This window comes from Phoxinus phoxinus (genome assembly GCF_949152265.1).
Source record: "Phoxinus phoxinus genome assembly, chromosome: 3".
NCBI lineage: Eukaryota > Metazoa > Chordata > Actinopteri > Cypriniformes > Leuciscidae > Phoxinus > Phoxinus phoxinus.
This window is the reverse complement of record NC_136878.1, coordinates 19,037,195-19,055,850: the sequence shown is the minus strand read 5'-3', so window position 1 is coordinate 19,055,850 and position 18,656 is coordinate 19,037,195. Positions and strand designations below refer to the sequence as shown.

At 37.8% G+C, this 18,656-nt stretch overlaps 1 protein-coding gene across 1 annotated transcript in view; it reads right to left on the bottom strand.

The window, feature by feature from the left end:
• LOC306996245 (multiple epidermal growth factor-like domains protein 9) overlaps positions 1-18,656 on the bottom strand; it is an 80,629-nt gene that overhangs the window by 59,016 nt on the left and 2,957 nt on the right. The window contains exon 2 of the mRNA XM_079608565.1: positions 10,173-10,371. Coding sequence (XP_079464691.1) covers positions 10,173-10,371 — 199 coding nt within the window. The remainder of the gene's footprint in view (positions 1-10,172; positions 10,372-18,656) is intronic.

Below are 18,656 nucleotides of genomic sequence, written 5' to 3'. Positions count from 1 at the left end.
AATTTGAGTTTTACATGATCATTTTCCACCCTATTTCTGACACCTAACATTTTTTTTGCTAGAGTAATAAGCTAGAGTTTTCTCCAGTTCTGCTCGCAGGTTTGCTGTTGTGTCAAGAATTGTTTTTAACTTTCCAATCCTTCAATAACAGCATCTTTGCAAAGCCTGTGGTAAACTCAACAGGTTCAAAAAACAATCTATGCTAAAATGAATCACACAAACGATCAAGGTCAGACTGGAATGTTTGATTAGGGTCCTTTAAATATAAACTTCAGCTTTTCTAAATTTGGGAAAGTTATTTTAATCTCAAAGATCAATGACATTTTTATTCTTTGTAAACAAAAACAAAAAAGTAAAAGATTACCCACAGTTTCAATTTAAATGTCCAATACGGAATATTAATTGTATTAATAAATCATCATTATGTTGAAGGCAAGCCTAAAAGGGCAAGTGGAAATCAGAAAAGAAGACTAATAGCCATAGTAATTTCTACTAAAAAGCCCTCTGAACAGCCTTCCTACATTGAGACTATTAGATGTGTAATCCTGTTTATGGCTAATCAGTCATACTTTAGCATCCATCAGCTTGATGTGCAGCTCGGGGACTAGCTGCTGTTTTGTGCATTGCAGCATTTCTAAGATGATGTTTTATTGTCTCTTAACCTAACAACATTGTGCCACATAGTTGACTCTTAAATACCCTTATTAAAATGTATTTTTGAACCCATGTGCGGTGTCTTGGTTTGCTACTCAGCTCTACTGAGAAATAAACTAAAATAAAATATGCTTCCTTTTTCACATAAACACACTAAGATACACTGACTCATATGACATTGAAAAAGGAACTGCATTTCCATGAAACCACGACTTAGCATAATTAGCTGCACTTTGGTCTGTCACACAATAGATCATATCTCATGTGGGTTCAGTCCTACCAGCCACATGATTATGATTCAGATTCAAAAGCAGATGTAAAGCCTGATTGCCCAGTGGACATTACATTTTATGAAGGGGGGGAGGGGGTTTCCAACTCTGAACAAAAACTTCTGCTAACTGAATAAATATAGTAAATGCAATGTTTGAGTGCTTTATATGCCAGCCAGCCAGATTCTTCCCATCTAAGTTAGCAGTTCTTGACCACAATAACCTCTGGTCCACAATGCAGTTTATGTCGACAGTTTGAAATCTGCATTAATGATTTTCTAAATTAAGACAGGGCAGATGTGACTTAGTGTTATGACTTTAGCCCACTAGGGTGGCCGAGATGATTGACATGTGAGCTAAGAGTGAGTGGGGCTCCTGTAATTGGCTTCTTATTTTCAAAAGAAACATTTCTATTGAGGTTAGGAAGTGAAGGCGAAGACTAACCCGGAATTCAGGAACATGTAGGCAGAGTATGAGGTGTGGATTACCCACAGTGATGTTTTCAAATGTAGTGTGTGAGATGTGTGCGTATGTGTGTGTGTAGAAAAATGTGAAGTGGGCCTTACATAAAATGAGCCTATTTATCAAAAAAAAGAAAAAAAAGAAAGAAGCACAGAGGGAGAATGACTGAAGACTTTCTGTCTTCTGACGGTTTGATTTCCCTACAAATGAATCCATGGAAACAGACGAGTTGCTGTAATATTCTGTTGTTTGAGGAAACAAGCAATAAATCTGGGCGAGTTAACACAAATGTCTGGCAAAAGATGGCAGTACCGGTAATTGTCACACTCGGATTTTGGCATTACATCCAGATGGGACAGCAGTGTGTTAATGAAAAAATTACAAGCACATCTCATTTATCCTCATTTCTGGGTTAATATTTTTGATATATCAGTCATTAATTTAATCGCTGAATCCTTTAAGTTACATATAATATAGCCTATATAAATAATGCTACATCATAATCTTTCACCTTTATTGTAAAGGACCACCACAGTATATTCAAACCACACACACACTACACTTTCTTCATAACTATAGCATGTATATAGGGCATAATGGTTTTATACTGAACAAAAAAATAAATAATTTAGTATAATTTATTAGCCGTTTTCCTTGTGGGGCCCGACCAAATGTACCCACAATGTCAACAATTTTGTGAGGATATTTGGTCTTCAAAATGTAGGTAAAAAAAAAAAAAGCACACACACAATGGCAGAAATTATATTATGCAACGAGCTTGTCATGATTAAGGGGAGATCACCTAAAGTATTACTGAATTGTCTCAAAAGACACTAAACGTAAATTGTTAAGTTTCACTTACTCGCAGTGAATGGTCGTAGTGTGGGTGCATAAGAATAATAACTATCAGGACCGAATTAAGGCTTTCTACATGAACAGTAGTAAACACAACAACAAAAAACATTAATTTTCAGGTTTTCAGGAAGATTTCATGGAAACGCACGCACACACACACACAAGAAATGCATTCATTCACTCAAACATGCAGACTTCTCCCCACAGGATACCCACAGGCAAACATGGCAGTGTGTGTGCATGTGGGTCATGGGCGGTTGATTCTGTCCACTGTCTGGACATCTGTCTAAGCACAGAGACGTGTCATGCCCAGCCAAACACTAGCATCAGACATTTGCTTTGAGTCCCATTTCACCCCTTTGTGTTTAGTGAAATATCCAGGAGGATCTTATTCGCATTCACAGTTCATTGCACATAGGCCTACAGTATGTGTAAGTTTGGTTACACTCTTCAGATATCACCCAAGAACAGAATTAACTGATAAATCAGGTAAGTGCATTAAAAAAAAATTTGTACTAAATTAAAGGGTTTCTGATTTATATAAAAGGGCTTTGGATGATGACAATATGTTGATACTGTTAATAGTTGAACCAAATACACATACATTAATAAATAAATTGTATTAGCATTACATAACAAAACATCAAACCAAGTGGAAATTATTTTTCTTCTTTCTTTCTTTCTTTCTTTCTTTCTTTCTTTCTTTCTTTCTTTCTTTCTTTCTTTCTTTCTTTCTTTCTTTCTTTCTTTCTTTCTTTCTTTCTTTCTTTCTTTCTATAGCACAGTTTAATACAACTCACGTTGCCCAAAGTGCATCACAATCACAAACTAAAAAACACAAAAAGATAGCAGAAATAAACATAACCACATCACATAAACACACATAGACAATAACCCATTTAAGAAAGCTCTCCATTTAAATCTGTTGTTTTAACATAGCTTTGAACATGTGTAAAGATTTGGCAGATCGAATTGATTGAGGGATGTCATTCCACAATTTAGGGCCTGCTCGAGAAAAGGCGCTGTCACCTATGTTTATATTTTGTCCTGGTAGTGCAAAGCAGCTGTTGATTTTCTGATCTCAAGGATCTAGCAGGGGTGTAAATTGCCACCAAACCGGACAAATACACAGGAGCTAAATTGTGCAAGGCCTTAAAAAACAAGTACGAGGATCTTATAAATAATTCTAAATCGTGCTGGTAGCCACTTTAATGAAATTAATAATGGAGTCACAGATTCATATTTCTTTGCCGACTTTATCATTTTTGCTGCAGCATTTTGGATTTTCTGTAAACGCTTAAGTGCTCGAGCATCAACTCCATAGTAAAGAGAATTACAATAATCCATTTGAGAAAAGACAATGGCCGTAATTGCTTTCTCAAAATCTGAACTAGATAGAAATGGTTTAGTCTTAGCTAACAGACGTAGATTAAGAAAACAAGATCTCACCAAAGAACTAATTTGACTGTCCAACTTTAAACCACTATCCAGAACAAATCCCACATTTTTCACACTAGATTTTACAAAACCAGTCAAAGAAGTTGCATTCAAGCACTGAAGCACATCATGTTTTTTAGGGCCAAACACAATAACCTCGGTTTTATTTTCGTTAAGTTTCAAAAAATTTGCAGCCATCCAGTCCTTAACATTGTGTAAGCATGCTAATAAGGTGTCAAGTGAATTAGAATTAAACTCTCTCACGGGCAAATAAATCTGCGCATCATCAGCGTAGCAGTGGAATGACACTCTATGTTTCTGAATAGTCCCCAAAGGTAGCATATAAAGGGGAAAAAATTATTTTCTTAGAAGAAACATAGGCCTAGCACAAACACACATCTGAAGTAAAAAAAAAAAAAAAAAAAGTCTATAAAAGTTTGTATTTCAATTGTTAAAAAAATTCATACAAAAGAATTGTGGACATTTCGGTGATCAGGTTTAGTGGAACATAGTTAAAGTCTTCATCTACTAAAAATCACCTTGACAACAGTTATTTACAAGTTATAACAAAACATCTCAAAAAAGTAAAGTTAGTTCTAAGAAATGGTCTAGACATTTGTGTATAGATTCATACACTTTTAGTTTATTTTTTGTATTTAATTTAAATTTAAATTAGAGAAGCAGACAGTGTAGCATGTTTTAAACCCTACTGCATGTTTGAGTGTAAATCAAACAGTAACAGGCCTCTGCATAAGGTGTCCCAGCCACACATTAACACGCTTTTGAAGGTGTTTTGAAGCCTTCCAGAGTAGACCAACATTAATGCTGCTTTCACATGCTATCGGAATTATCCTAGTTAAAAATTGGACATGAATGTCCTCTTAAGTCATATTTTACCACTGGGAAGCTTTGGATATTCTTAATACCCAAGTTCCCATTGAGGGATAATATGCACTACGATGATTGATCTTTCTCTCTGTCTCTCCTACTACCTCTTTGACACGTACTAAAGCGGAACACAAACACTCCATTACAATTGCCTTGTATGGTCTCTGATGTCTGGCTTCAGGTAAGCTGTATACATAGCAGACCGAGGAAGTCTTTCTGAATGCCAGAGGTGATATTGAGCAGGGCTCATCTCATTTACTCACTCCATGCTTAGATGGGACTTAATTGTGCATGTCATTTATATAAATCAGTCTATCATTTTTTTAATAGACTTAAACTGAACACTGAATTCTGCTATGTTCTGCTAACGTCTGGTTAGTGCGTTACTTGTAATGTGTAATGATGATTTATGAATCTGTTCCTGAATTTGCTTACACAAAAATCTGATGGGTAAGTGAATGTGTATGTGTGTTGTTGTTGACTTCCTATTTTTTCTCATTGATATTTACAGAAACAGCCAAGTAGAAGCAATGTTGGTCAAGGTATACTCTCCAATCAATGAAGAGTGAACCTTAGATACTAATTCAGTGGTTGTAAACATGGACAGCATAGAATTATAAGGGAAGAAAGGGCTTGAAGGCTTTTGTTGTTGCAGTACCACCAAGAGCCTGCCAGTTTTGGCCCAAGGGCCGAAGGGTCGTCGGCATTGGAAAGACACTAACATGAGCCACAGAGACTACACTGGAATACTTTTCAGTGAAGCAAAATTGCTAACAAGAAGTGACACACCAGAGTTTTACTGTTACTAAACTTTAGGTTTTTTTTTTGCTTTGAATCCTGTTTTTCCTTTTACAACTGCAGCAGCAGGCTAAATTGTGGTAAAGCAGGCCAGACAAAAAAAGCTAAAAAAAATTCCACAACAGACCTAGATTATATTTAAAAGAACAGAGTGAAGAAAAAAATTCAATTGAAAAATTGAAGTCTGCAGAGAAGACTGTTGAAAACGATTGAACAACAACCATTTTCAGTCTGGAGACATTTTGCAGACAACACAGCTTTACAGCTGTCAAAGTGACCGAATTATAGGGAGGTTTTCTTTACTTTCTTAATCTGTCTGGCAAACAGCATACCGCAGCACCTTCAGATAACAGAATTTCCTCTGTCTGTGCTCCATATAGGCTACATCTAATTATAGTGTGTGTCAGTACTTTATCAGTGGAGTTTAATAGAATGATTTGAGGCTCACTTTAAATACTTGCGGTTAAAAATGTTCCTTATAACCTAATGGCAGCAGTGTGTGTCAGAAAGTGGAGCGCTATCAAGAAGCAACAACATAATATAAGTGGTCTCTAGAAAACTGGCTGATTAGAGACCAGTTTCGTGGTTTCTCTTACAATGGTGGAAATCACAAACTGAGAAGAGGACATCGGTCCAGAGTCGGAGTGAGAGGCAGTAAAGCATGAGCTCTGGTTCAATCAGCATTCCCCAAACACTCCGGGGCAGCCAAGAATGTGAAAACTACCAATTTCCACAGGATCATACTTCCACAACCAAATCAGGGTGAGCAGTTTTTCTTTATTTTGTTTCAGCTTGCCTTTGGTCTTACAGCTCAGGAAATGGCTTGAGGTTTGGACCATGACCAGAGCAGAGCTCTCTAAAGCTATACGGCCTTCAGTCATTGCAACAGAACAAATGACCAACGCAGAAAAATGATACACTACATATAGATGGAAATTTGTATTCAGCCACGGCTGTCCGATCAATTTTTCCAAATCATGACCAAATTAATTATTAATAATAATAATTAGGGCTGGTTTGACAATATCAATTTCTTATTTTTTTAACTGCAATCAATTCTTAAAAGATCAATATTTTAGTATATGCTGTTTTGTGTCGTAACACCTGCCATCCAATTATCATAATAAGCTTTGTGCTTTTTAACTTTTGATATGAAACAAGTCTTAGCTCTTAAATTCTGTCAATTTTATAACAATGCACATAAATCGATCATCATCTCTTCCTCTTTACTCCTAGTTATAACTCTTTACTCCTAGGTATGAAATAAACATGCATGGACATTTAAGATTCCAGTGTTGAAATGTATTATGCCTCATGTAAAGGCTCAATCAGTGTTCCCACTGTGGAAAGATGTCAATAAAACGAATTGTAAGTTGTAATGTTATATTTAACAGAAAGTCATTCAATGTCCATAGCTTGTTAGTCAACTAAAAAAATAATTCTAGGGTAGAGCTTTTTGCTAAATATATGCATTGGCTTGCCATGATCGAAGGTAATACTGGTTATACCAGTTGTGAGGGAAAACACCGGTATGACATTTTTTTTTATACCAGTTTAAAGGGGGAATATTATGTGTAATACGTACTTGACATAAACAATCTATAGCCTAGATACAATACCTTCCCTGCACATTTTATAGCTATTTAGTTGAGAGAAATGTTGACATGTACTGTACCTGATAAATCCAAATGAACCTATGTTGAATCAAATTGAGTAAAGATAGGAAGTGGCATGTTTACACTAAGAGCAACATTTCCAGGAGCTACTGGTTAATAATACACTGTTAGCAGAGTCTGCAAAATGGAAAGCTTCAACTAGACTAGCTTCTTTGTCAAATGGTAACATCTAGACTTAGGGGTGTGCCACAAATCTTGGGCTTCCGCTCCCTCACAAACCATGAGATGTGGCCCTGTCCATAAGTAGTGACGTTGTGCTCAAACAATGCAAACGTTAAACCAGTCAAACCATGATACAAACAAGAGGAACGCAATTCTAGAATGGAGCACTGTTCTTTAATCTTTCTTTTGCTTCACAGGAAAGCAGTTGGACTGACAAAGGCCGTCTTCACACTGCCTCTCAGTCATGTCAATCAACACTGCTCTCATTTTCGAAATCAAAAAAAAAAAAAAAAATGTGTGATGCATTGATTGTTTCCTGCTTCTGTAAATACATTTAGGCCGCAAACTGTGTACATGATGCTTTTATGCGGCTTCTATGCAGACCAGAATAGTTCTACATAATAAAACTGGCTTTTAATGCTGGCTTTTAATGCCCCCTTACCATGCAGCTGCAAGGGTGTCTTGTATGCCTGTGTCTGTAGCATGAAAGCCTACAGCATGAAATATATATCTATAGCACCCTGGGCTAATGACCTGTCACTCTTATAGATGTCATGATCTGTGATTAAGTGTGGCAATGTACTACCCACCATGGTCTCATTAATCACTATGTATGACACAAACATTCACACACACCGTAATCATGCTAACTAATTAGCAAGAGCTGCATAGTCTAATTTCTAAATATCAATAAATGACTTGCATACAGAATACAAACTAAACATCTATATGCAATTTTCTTGAATGTCTTAATTTAGACAGCATGTTTCTTACCCTAAAAAGCATATATGCTACTCAAACACGATGAGTACAGCAGGACTTTATGAATGACAGATAGTGTACTGTAATGGAAGCTATCTCCAGCCAGTGTTCTGAGAGAGAGAGTGAATGCTGTGAATTATGATGCCTTTCTCCATGTCAGGGGGAACAGAGGGGGGCTGCAGTCTTTTGAGTCCACTCCAAATCAAACACAAGCGGATGGCTGACTCTCGCACGACTGCGGCTATTCCGTTTCCATCGGCAGCCGTCTGCTGTGGGAAAGCTATAATTACTCAGCGTGTGGAGTCACTAACTTTACCCTTGCACACTCATGTCTGCTTTGCACACACAGATCTTTCTACACAGAGAGACACTGTCAACATGCTAGTACACTGCATGCACACATACAGATACCCGAGAAGACATTAAGCAGTAGCCGTGTTTCCATTACCCTTCAAATTGTGCGAATTGAAAATACGCTTAATGGAAACACGTAATTTTCACAAAAACTCCCATTCATCGCAAAAAAGTTTTTACGCTCGCATGAGGAGGTTTTTCAGGCAATTCAAAAAATAAATATTTACATATTTTCGGACAGACTACGAGACAGAGTTCTTTATTAAAATCATAAAAGACAAAAGAATTACAGGAATACTGGATTCTAAACCTCAAAGAAATGCCACACCAAGAATGTTGGTGACCAGACAGTTGATGGACCCCATTGACTTCCATAGTATCTTTTTTTCCTACTATGGAAGTCAATGGGGTCCATCAACTGTCTGGTCACCAACATTCTTCAAAATATCTTATTTTGTGTTCAACAGAAGAAAGAAACTCATACAGGTTTGAAACAAGTTGAGGGTGAGTAAATGATGACAGAATTTCAATTTTTGGGTGAACTATCCCTTTAATAATAATGGCTAGTGTGGCGGCTGCAATATATAAACCTACCAACATTCGTTGCCATGATTTTTGGAATGACTTCTCGCGAGAGGGAAAAATTACGGTTCAGTCGCATAACATTGGGTAATGGAAACGGCGTCATTTCGCAATAGTTTTTTATCGACATTTAGACAAAATAGCAAAAGTTTTGCGCAAATCTGTAATGGAAACGCGCCTAGTGTTTGACTTATTAAAGACGAGCATAAAATAAGAACAGCCAACATAAATTAACCATGGATGCTTTGATATTCTTTTGATTTTTACATACAGTACATTCAATTTCTATTAAATAGGCAATATTGTATAAGATATATTTTACTTGATATTACCAGTACCTTCTTGTTCATTGTTTGATTGTTATAACAACATCATGATAGAGATGGATAGACCTTTTTTTTCATATACATAAATAGACTTTCATATACATAAATAAAACAGACTTACTTGATATTATAATAGTATTAATCTAAATATTATGTTACCCTGTCCTGTTGGTTATATAATGAGATTAATTGTAATGTTGTGAATTGGGTGTCACATTTTTAAGAATATATGGTGGCTTACTATGTCAATATTAGCTTTCTGTATTCCTGCAGTGTGATACGGACAACAGGTGCAGAAAATGACTCAGGTGCAGAAAATGACTCAATGACAAGATATGACACGCAGACAGGATACATGCAGGAGAATGTACTCGGGGGAGGTTACGCAGAGACTGATATCATCAAGAGGCTCACTGGGAAAAACCACAAACGGTTGACAGTGTGTTACGGTGATACAATAAGTGACATGATTGCAGCAGTTTGGCAGGAAGCTGACAAAGTCGAAGGGAGCGGAAAATCTAGCAGCAACTCTACTGCAGTGCAGAGAGCGATCTCGTCAGTCGCCATGCCTGCTAACTGCATTCATGCAGATGTCAAATTAAGGTCAAACATGAGCCATACAGTAAATACAGCTTTAGACTATGAGCCAGAATCAGACAGTCACAGGAAATGAAACCTGAAATACTACTAGAAAACAAAGACACATAACTGCTTAACATCACGCAGGTGCTGCAACTTCAGTAAGTTTTTCCAAAGTGCTGTACTTTCATATTGCATGTGACATTTAAAGAACAAATTCTAAGGCTGGGAACACACAGTCCTGATTCAAATCCTAAATTCTGCTGTAGAGCGCGTGTTGAGGAAGTTTTCTATTAATTCATCATGATATCCATAGTACTGAATCAAACATGGGTGATGTGATTGGCGTAAGAAGAGCAGATACTCACCTATTGCAGAGTCGGCTTACGGCTCCAATGGAGTCACAGTCACAGGCCTGGCAGCCACTAGTACCGTTGGTGAAATACCCATTCTCACATTCATCACAAAGTTGACCTGTGTATCCAGATATGCACACACACTGACCTGTGACAGAGTCGCAGGTATTCGGGTCCTCTGAACCCTCAGCACTACAGTTGCACTGAGGTCCTGTGTGCAAAAGAGGAGAGAAGAGAGATTGGAAACAATGTTGTCAACGTAAAAAAAAAAAAAAAAAAGATTTTAAAGGGATAGTTCCAAACTTTATAATGGGAGTGAATGGGTGTATGTCTTTGGATGTTCATAAAAGCGCATCCATCCATGATTAAAGTGCTCCACGCGGCTCTGGGGGGCTAATATAGGCCTTCGGAAGTGAAGCGATGCATTCGTGTAAGAAAAATATCCATATTTAAAACTTCAAATAACTAGCTACCGGCAGACGGCCGTACGCAAGTCGACATATGGCAAAAGAGTAACACTGTATGACATAGGGTGTAGGAGTAGCGTAAGCTTTGTCGCCTTTCGCGGATCAAACAAACAGGGCTGATCAACCGCGTTCATCATTAATCTTTCATCGTAAATCGATGCGTATGGCAGTCTGCCGGAAGCTAGTTATTTTAGTCGATAAAGTTTTAAATATGGATATTTTTCTTAAACGAACGCATCACTTCACTTTAGAACGCCTTTTTAACCTGCCAGAGCCGCATGGAGCACTTTAATCATGGATGATTAAATGATTATTATACCGGCAGGCAGCCTTATAATTGTGAATGCACTCCGCTATATTTTAACACATCTCCGGCGAACGGCTTCTTCGCGCAAAAGAAAAACTATTCATGAAGCGCAGTGAAATGCAGCGACCTATGTGGCGTTTCCTGATAGATCGAGGTTGCTCCTTAAAGGTATAGCGGAGGATTTTCTTCTTCCGGGTGGGTAGTGTATACTATTGGTCCACCTAAGTGTCAATCATTCTGGTGATATGTTTACGTAAGGCCGTTCACACGCTGGCGTGCGCTAAAAGCACATGTTGGGCTTCCCACTGATGCCGCAGTCGCGAAGATTCTACTAGACAGGTAAAGTTTGTCATGCTATTTGGAGAAATCCATTTAAAATCACTGCTAGTAGGCGTTCCCTCTCGGTCGGGAGCAAATAGAAATTGGAGAGGGCGGGTCTTTTCTAAAAGTAGGAAAGATCCTCCGCAATACCTTTAACTTCATTTTCTACGTGCAATTCACACAAGCTCTAAGCACGTGCGAGAGGCTGAGCTATTATTGTCGTGAAAAAATACATAGAGGACACTGACAACCCGCTGACAGACAGGACCGAGCAGGTGACACTTAATATGAAAAAGTCTCAACTTTCAAATTTGGTCAGTGAAAGAAAATGAAACAATATAAGCCTACCGTTTTGTGGCCCAGTCTTTGTGCGTCACAACAGATTGCCTCAGTTTAAGCTGCTCGTGAACCGATCATCTATTAGTTAATTTATAGCATTAAATAAACATGAATGAACATCAGAAGGACTGTTGCTTTAACCGCGTAAAGACGTCAGTAGCCTACACACCGTTTTTCAAGTTCAAATCCACCGACGTTAATCTTCTAACTCTCCTGACTGCTTTGTCTGACAAAAATGGTGGATTATGATTATGGTCAGATCGCCTGTCAATAAAAACTCCCTGCAAAGGGTGAATTGACGCTAATTTAAAAGTGAAAGTAAAATGCACATTGCCGCACCAGCTTTTTATAAGTGATGTAAAAAACTTTTATTTTTTAACATTTTATAACATTCAATAATGCTTAACAGTATGACTTTCCGCGAGAGATTCAATCAGTAAGTGGTCGTAGTAAAGCACAATCTCATTTGGCCTTCTACACATTGAGAGATTTTTTTTTCATCGGAACATGGCACAAAAAAGTGTGAATGTATTCAAAGCTGCAGGTTGCCACTTTCCAGTGCCGTCACAGCAGGGGAACAGCACAAGGGCAGAAACTATGATGCTGAAATCTCTCTAAAAGAAACTGTATGAGCGAAACTAAAACATTACGATTCAAGCAGCTAATGGAAATTATATGGAAAGTACACGTTTCATAGCCAGTGGGGCGACTGTACCTCCAGAGGTGCACTGAACCTGTGGGCTCTGAGAACATGTTGAAATACACCAGCTTCATGAAAACAGCCTGTACTTGGCTAGGCTACTGCCTTCAAGGAATGTTTTGTAGGATTTAGAGAGGACTTGAGCCTGGCCCGTCCTGTTATCAGTTCTCGCAGTACAAACTGTTCCCGCCAGTGCACGTCAACACCTCAGTAAACAGTTTTTTGTTATAAAAAAACTCAAAGGGCTCTAGCACCTACAGCAACAGTAACCTTACACATCTAATATGATCAGCAATATTACAGAGGTCACAGAGAAGCCGTCAGCAAAATTATTTGCTCACAGAAGTAAAAAAAAACTGAGCAGAACAAAGAGATCTCATTATTAAAGCACACTTCGCCTGGCTGTGCTGCAATATTAGCGTGCTATGTAGCAACCCAGAGCTTTTCTGATGAGAAACTATATCGCATACATGCAGTGTTCAAATATAGTGCTTCTGATTTTTTTAGTTTTTTCTGTGTAAAAAGGGAGCAGGTGCTTTCTCCCAGAAGAAAAGCACAGTAGCTGTAATAATTTGCGATGATGATAGTTTCAGTGAGATGTGTGATGAAAAAGGCAGAGTAAGGAAAGAATGATGGATAAAATATTAATTTTAGGATCTCTTTGCACTGTGTCTACCTGACAAAATGCCAAAGGCAATCCCTGGATCACTAAAAAATATAAAGAACCACATTTTGATGGGTTGAAAAATAACACTGTTCCAAGGGAACATCTGGTGAGAACTAAATTCAGAAAATACTCCTTTTCTTCTAACTGTCTAACATATTGCATGCATAAATCCAAAGGGGACCTTTCCTGCAGTGTGTCATTGTTTTACAGTGACCTCCCAAAGGACCGGCGAGAGTAAAAAAGTGAAAATACACACACATATACACATGTGCACTGATGCAGTGAGATAAATGGAGCGCTGTGATATATTTAGGAGAAGCTCTGAGCGTGTGCAGTTCCCCATAGCTGACTGGGGGCAATCTGATCTGAATCAGAGGTGACCTTGCAGATTACACAATAGGAGAGCTCTGCCAGACAAAGTATAAAAAAAGAATTTTTTTTTTACTTGTCTCTTAATGGAACAATTACAAGTATCCATCTTATCTGTCTTGTATCGTCTTACAAGACTCACTCCTAGCCTACTTCCCACAGTCCCACGAGAGCAGGCATCATTTAATAGAAATACAGTCAGATACACTACCGGACTTTAAGTTTGAGGTTAGTATGATTTTTCATATAAATGTAAGGATGAATTAAGGTGACAGTAAAAACTTTGTTAAAAATCATTTATATTTCAAATAGCCTAAATGATAAAAAAAATTATAATAATAATAAATGTTTCTTGAGCACCAACTCATCATATGAGAATGATTTCTGAAGGATCATGTGACACTGAAGACTAGATAAATAAATTCAATTTTAATATTGAACAATTATTGTTTTATTGTATTTTTGATCTAAATAAATGTAGCCCTGGTGATCAAAAGAGACTGATTTCAAAAACATTTTAACTTTTTAAACTTTTGATAGTTTTGTTAGTGTGACTTAGTTTAGTGAATGTGATAGTCTTTATGGACGCAAGGACGGAAGTCCTTTTTACACAATTATAAACATGCTGAGACATGAGTGTTTGTGGAAGGGCATTGGCAAGGTGATCCCCCTTATTGAGTATCAATAGAGAATGCAAGAAAATGAAGTCAGCTCAAGACACCTGACAATGAGGTATCGCCTTTCTTTACACACACATGTAAAGGTCACAGCTTTGTTCTGTTTGAATAAGAATTAAAGCTTTCATTTAACGGCTACATATCTTACAGGGTTGAGCGCATTGACCTAAATTCACCTTTGTCACATTCTTGGAAATTCCTGCTCCAAATCTGTTTCGTTTTTTTACTCATCCCGCACAATAAAATATTGAGTAGGTTCAAATGTCTGCATGAGGGTCTCACTGTTGCAATGCGAATAGACATCAAGTTAACATCTTTAAAGCCATAATGGCAGACTGTAGGTCGGCTCCAGACTGTAAAATGAAGGTTGTCAGTGAAAGGATAAGACTCGTGAATAAAGATGGTCGGTGAATGAAGCTATCAGCTGTGCTAATTAACACATTGCGTTTACACATAAAGATTAGAAAAAAGGAGGGGAAAGTGTGATACATACCATGCACAGAAATATATCTATATCAAATGCACATTCAGTTCTATCTGAAACAGATAAACATGAATCTGGCAAGGTTTTATTACATTGGGATACTGTACAAATTGTGGATGTTCGGAAATGAAATGCAGAGTGAGTGGTAGATCTGCACGATTCACACCCATGTGATCATTCGAGCTGCCACTGATCCAGAGAGAGATGTTGTCGACATGTATAGGTATAAAAGCTTCAATAACTAAGTTTTTTCAACCACACAGTATAATTATTTGTGAGGTACAAAGTAAACATTCAAATCATCACTCATGAACTGGGATAAAATTGTATAGATAGCCTATATAAACACTGATGTCTACAGTAGCGATCAAAACAGAGTAAATCACCTTTTGGAAGTAACTTGATGCTTCAAATAAAGATTGTATCAATTACATCATTACACAAGTAGGTGGTGACAAGTGACTGTTAAAAAATGTATTTGTCATTGAATCATTCATTCAAGAGATTTGTTCAAAACCCCTGATTCATGAGTGAGTCATTGAATCGCTCATTCAAACGGTTTCATTTTAAAATAATTAATGCAATGTTGTTTTAAATAGACTGCATAAATTAACATTTTGTCAGAACCTCTAGTAAATGACATGTTATTTAGTTTAGTTGTCCATTTAGAATTGGGGGAGAATCGTGGTCTCTTAAAAAAACAACAACTAACTATCCAGAAAGAAATGTTTCCAGAATCGAGCGGCTCTAGTGATTGGGGCTAAAAGGTTAATCAGGGCTCGCAAAATCGCCCGCCCGACGTCCTGAGGCTATTGCGTTTTCCAGTCGGGCTACCAAAATGCATAACCGGCCTGCCCGATGGGCTATCTGAAATAGTGTTCGCTTCAGTCTTGTTATAATCGGTTATAATCAGATTCAGCGCGTTCTTCGTCTTCAGTCCAGAGTGGCGCCGAACAGAGCGCACGTCAGAAACCGAGGACAGGGTGTGTGTGTGTGTGTGTGTGTGTGTGTATGTTCTTCTGAGCCTCATTGGTCTGTCACTGCTCGTCAATGTCAGAATATTAGAGATACCAATCAAATCAAAGAAGCCTAGTTGGGATTTATGTTCACAGACGCTACTGAGCGCGAATTTGAGCAGAGCGACTCGACGCTTCAGTTTACGGTCATAAGATAAATATTTCATATTTGACACTTTTTTTAGGTCATAAATGTTAAACGAATGACAAAAATAATCAGGCAAACTAATAATACTTTTGTCTAATTTTGCCATTTTGACCTGAAAATAGGCCTTAGTTTACTAGTTTACTTAGGCTAGTTAATTAGTTTACTGTCATTGTGAGGGTACGAGAAACATTAATAAAGCCGTTTTAATCTTGTTAGGCACAAGATTAATAACGAATGTGTACATGTTAAGAATTAATATAGTACAATTTGTAGCCTTCAGTAAATTTAAAAAGTTCGGCTTTAGGAGGGGAAGAGACGGGGCATGATGAGGAGACTGAGAGAAAAAGAATGAGTGATGGAAAGAAGTGAGAGCAGGTATTGATAAATAATCTACTGCCCGCTGACATGGTTTTAAAGCTATTTCTTATCCTTTTTTAGAACTTCAAACGTCTTGAAATGCACATATCAGATAAATAAAATTTTTAACCCCCTAACAACCTTAAATTTAGGACCTATTTGATTATAAAGCCCTGTATACGGCCCTGTATTAAGATCAATAGGCTAATGAATGTGTACATATTGCGAATTAATTTAATAAACTTATAGGCTACCTAGCTTTCAGTAAATGAACGTGTCTGAGAAAATGATTCATAAATCAGCTGACCCCAAGTTTACTTTCTTCACTGACAGACAAAAATTAAAATCAGTCAAAGCTCAGCTTTAGGACGGAAAGAGACCGAGCAAGATAACAACAAAGAGAAAAAGAGTGTGATGCTTATGAGGAGAGAAAAATAATCAGCTGTGTGACATGGTTTTAAAGGTAGGGTAGGTAGGATTTATATAAAAACTTTTTACCAAATTTGATTAAACTTTCTATATATATCAATGCATAATTAAAATGTAAGTACTCTGATAAAAAGAGTATAAAAATCGAGTGACTCTAGACCGTTTAATCTTCATTAAACACAGCTCATTATTTCCATTCGGGACGAATCACAGGATTGGCTTGCGCGACTGTCACTCTCCGTCGCCATGACTACCGCCGTTATTACTGGCTCTGCCCACGTGCGCGCAGTCGCGCACCCGTTTTTAGGTGGGAGTGAATGGAATTAATGAGCTGTGTTTAATGAAGATTAAACGGTCTAGAGTCACTCGATTTTTATACTCTTTTTATCAGAGTACTTACATTTTAATTATGCATTGGTATAAAAACAGTTTAAACAAATTTGAATAAAAGCTTTTTTAGACAATTCTGACCTACCCTACCTTTAAAGCTATTGTCATTGTCATCCAATTTTTGGCCTTCAAAACATCTTAAAATGCACATATGTAGATCAGAGAAATCAATTTTCTCGGGCCCCAGAGAAAATGATTGGCGATTGGCTCCTGAACCCCCCTAACTAGCCTACCCAACATTTGGGACCTCAGTGATGATAAAACCCTGCCATCTGCATGTTAATCAAACTAGTTAATTGTAAGCGTTAGACCCTAAACCAGTGTTACCTTTTATTTTATTTTTTTATCATACCCTCATTGGGGGCTGAGCCACAGACACAGACTGATTCATGTTCCATACTGGTCACACACATTTCAGTTCAGAGATCCAGATGTATATTTGTATTGATGATTCTAATTTGATTATTTTATATCCAATTGTTGATATTTGTGTTTTGAAAAAGTTTTTGATTCATGTTTTGACTCCTAACCAATTTTCTACATTAAAAATTGTCTTTTTATTTGGGCTAGTAAAATTCTAATTCGGGCTACCAAAATCTGAAGAGTGCCTGCCCGAAGGGCTTAGCTTGGGAAAACCCAGAGCACTTCCGGCAAATTTAGATTTGCTCTGCAAGTGGGTCTGGCAAAGAGCCCATTGAAACCCATTTCCAATCCGTTCAAATCGCGGCACCAATCAGAAAAGTTGGGGCGGGCTTTACACGATGACGACAGAGCAGCGACGGTGACGCAGATTTTGTACATTACAGAGATGGATGCCGCCGTGGAACATCACTCGTTCGAATGAGCTATCGCGTCTATTTCAAGCGATTTAAAATGGTCATTTACAAAAACGGCAAAAGTCGTCAGAAGCCATTGCTACATCTTCCTGAAAAACACAAACAGAGAATTGCTGAGAGTCTCAGATGTTTCTCCGTCGCTCTGATTGGTTTTAGATCTATCCAATTGCGCCCAGAGCCATTTGAGCGACGTCCGTTGGTGACGCCCCTGTGGAAATGAATTGTCTATGGAGCTTAGCCAGACCCTAACTTAGTTACAACTGAGAGTGGTCTGGGTTTTCCCAGGCTACGAAGGGCTACCAGCGATTTTGAAATTTTGCGAGCCCTGTTAATGCATGCTCAACCACATTTAAAAATAACATAAACCTAACCTACTGTACACTAAACCCAACACTAAACTTAACTGAGTATTAACAAAAGCAAAAGTGAGATAAAAACACATTTGTTCAAGCAAAGCATACCATTTTAGTGTGCATCCACAAGTCTCTGAACTTCTTGAAGCACTGTAGTATAAGTGCTTTCAGGTCATTACAGTATTGTACAAGGAACTGCACAAAAATATAGATAATCTGCCCCCGTAATCATAATTTGTGTGAAAATGAATCAAATTGGTCGAATCTAATGTTCATTTCAGCTGGAAACTCTAGTAAACTGTATGTATACAGTATACGTTTTTGGACCTTTGTCATCAGGTGCATAGTTTCCAAACAGGTATCCCTTGTTTGTGATGAGCAAGGATGTCACACATCATCGTAACATGTTTGGGCAAATGCTGAATGCAAATGCAAATGATTAGATTCAGTAGCTTTGTCGTTATTATGTAAGACATTTACAGGACACTTATATAACCGTATAGCCTGACACAGGCCCGTTCAACGACATACTGACCCTCAGGGCTGAGCAGCATGGTGTCATGGGTAATGGGGCCGCTGTCACCCTGCATTGCCACCCACATGACAAATCGTGTGGTACCGCTGAGAGAAGCAAAA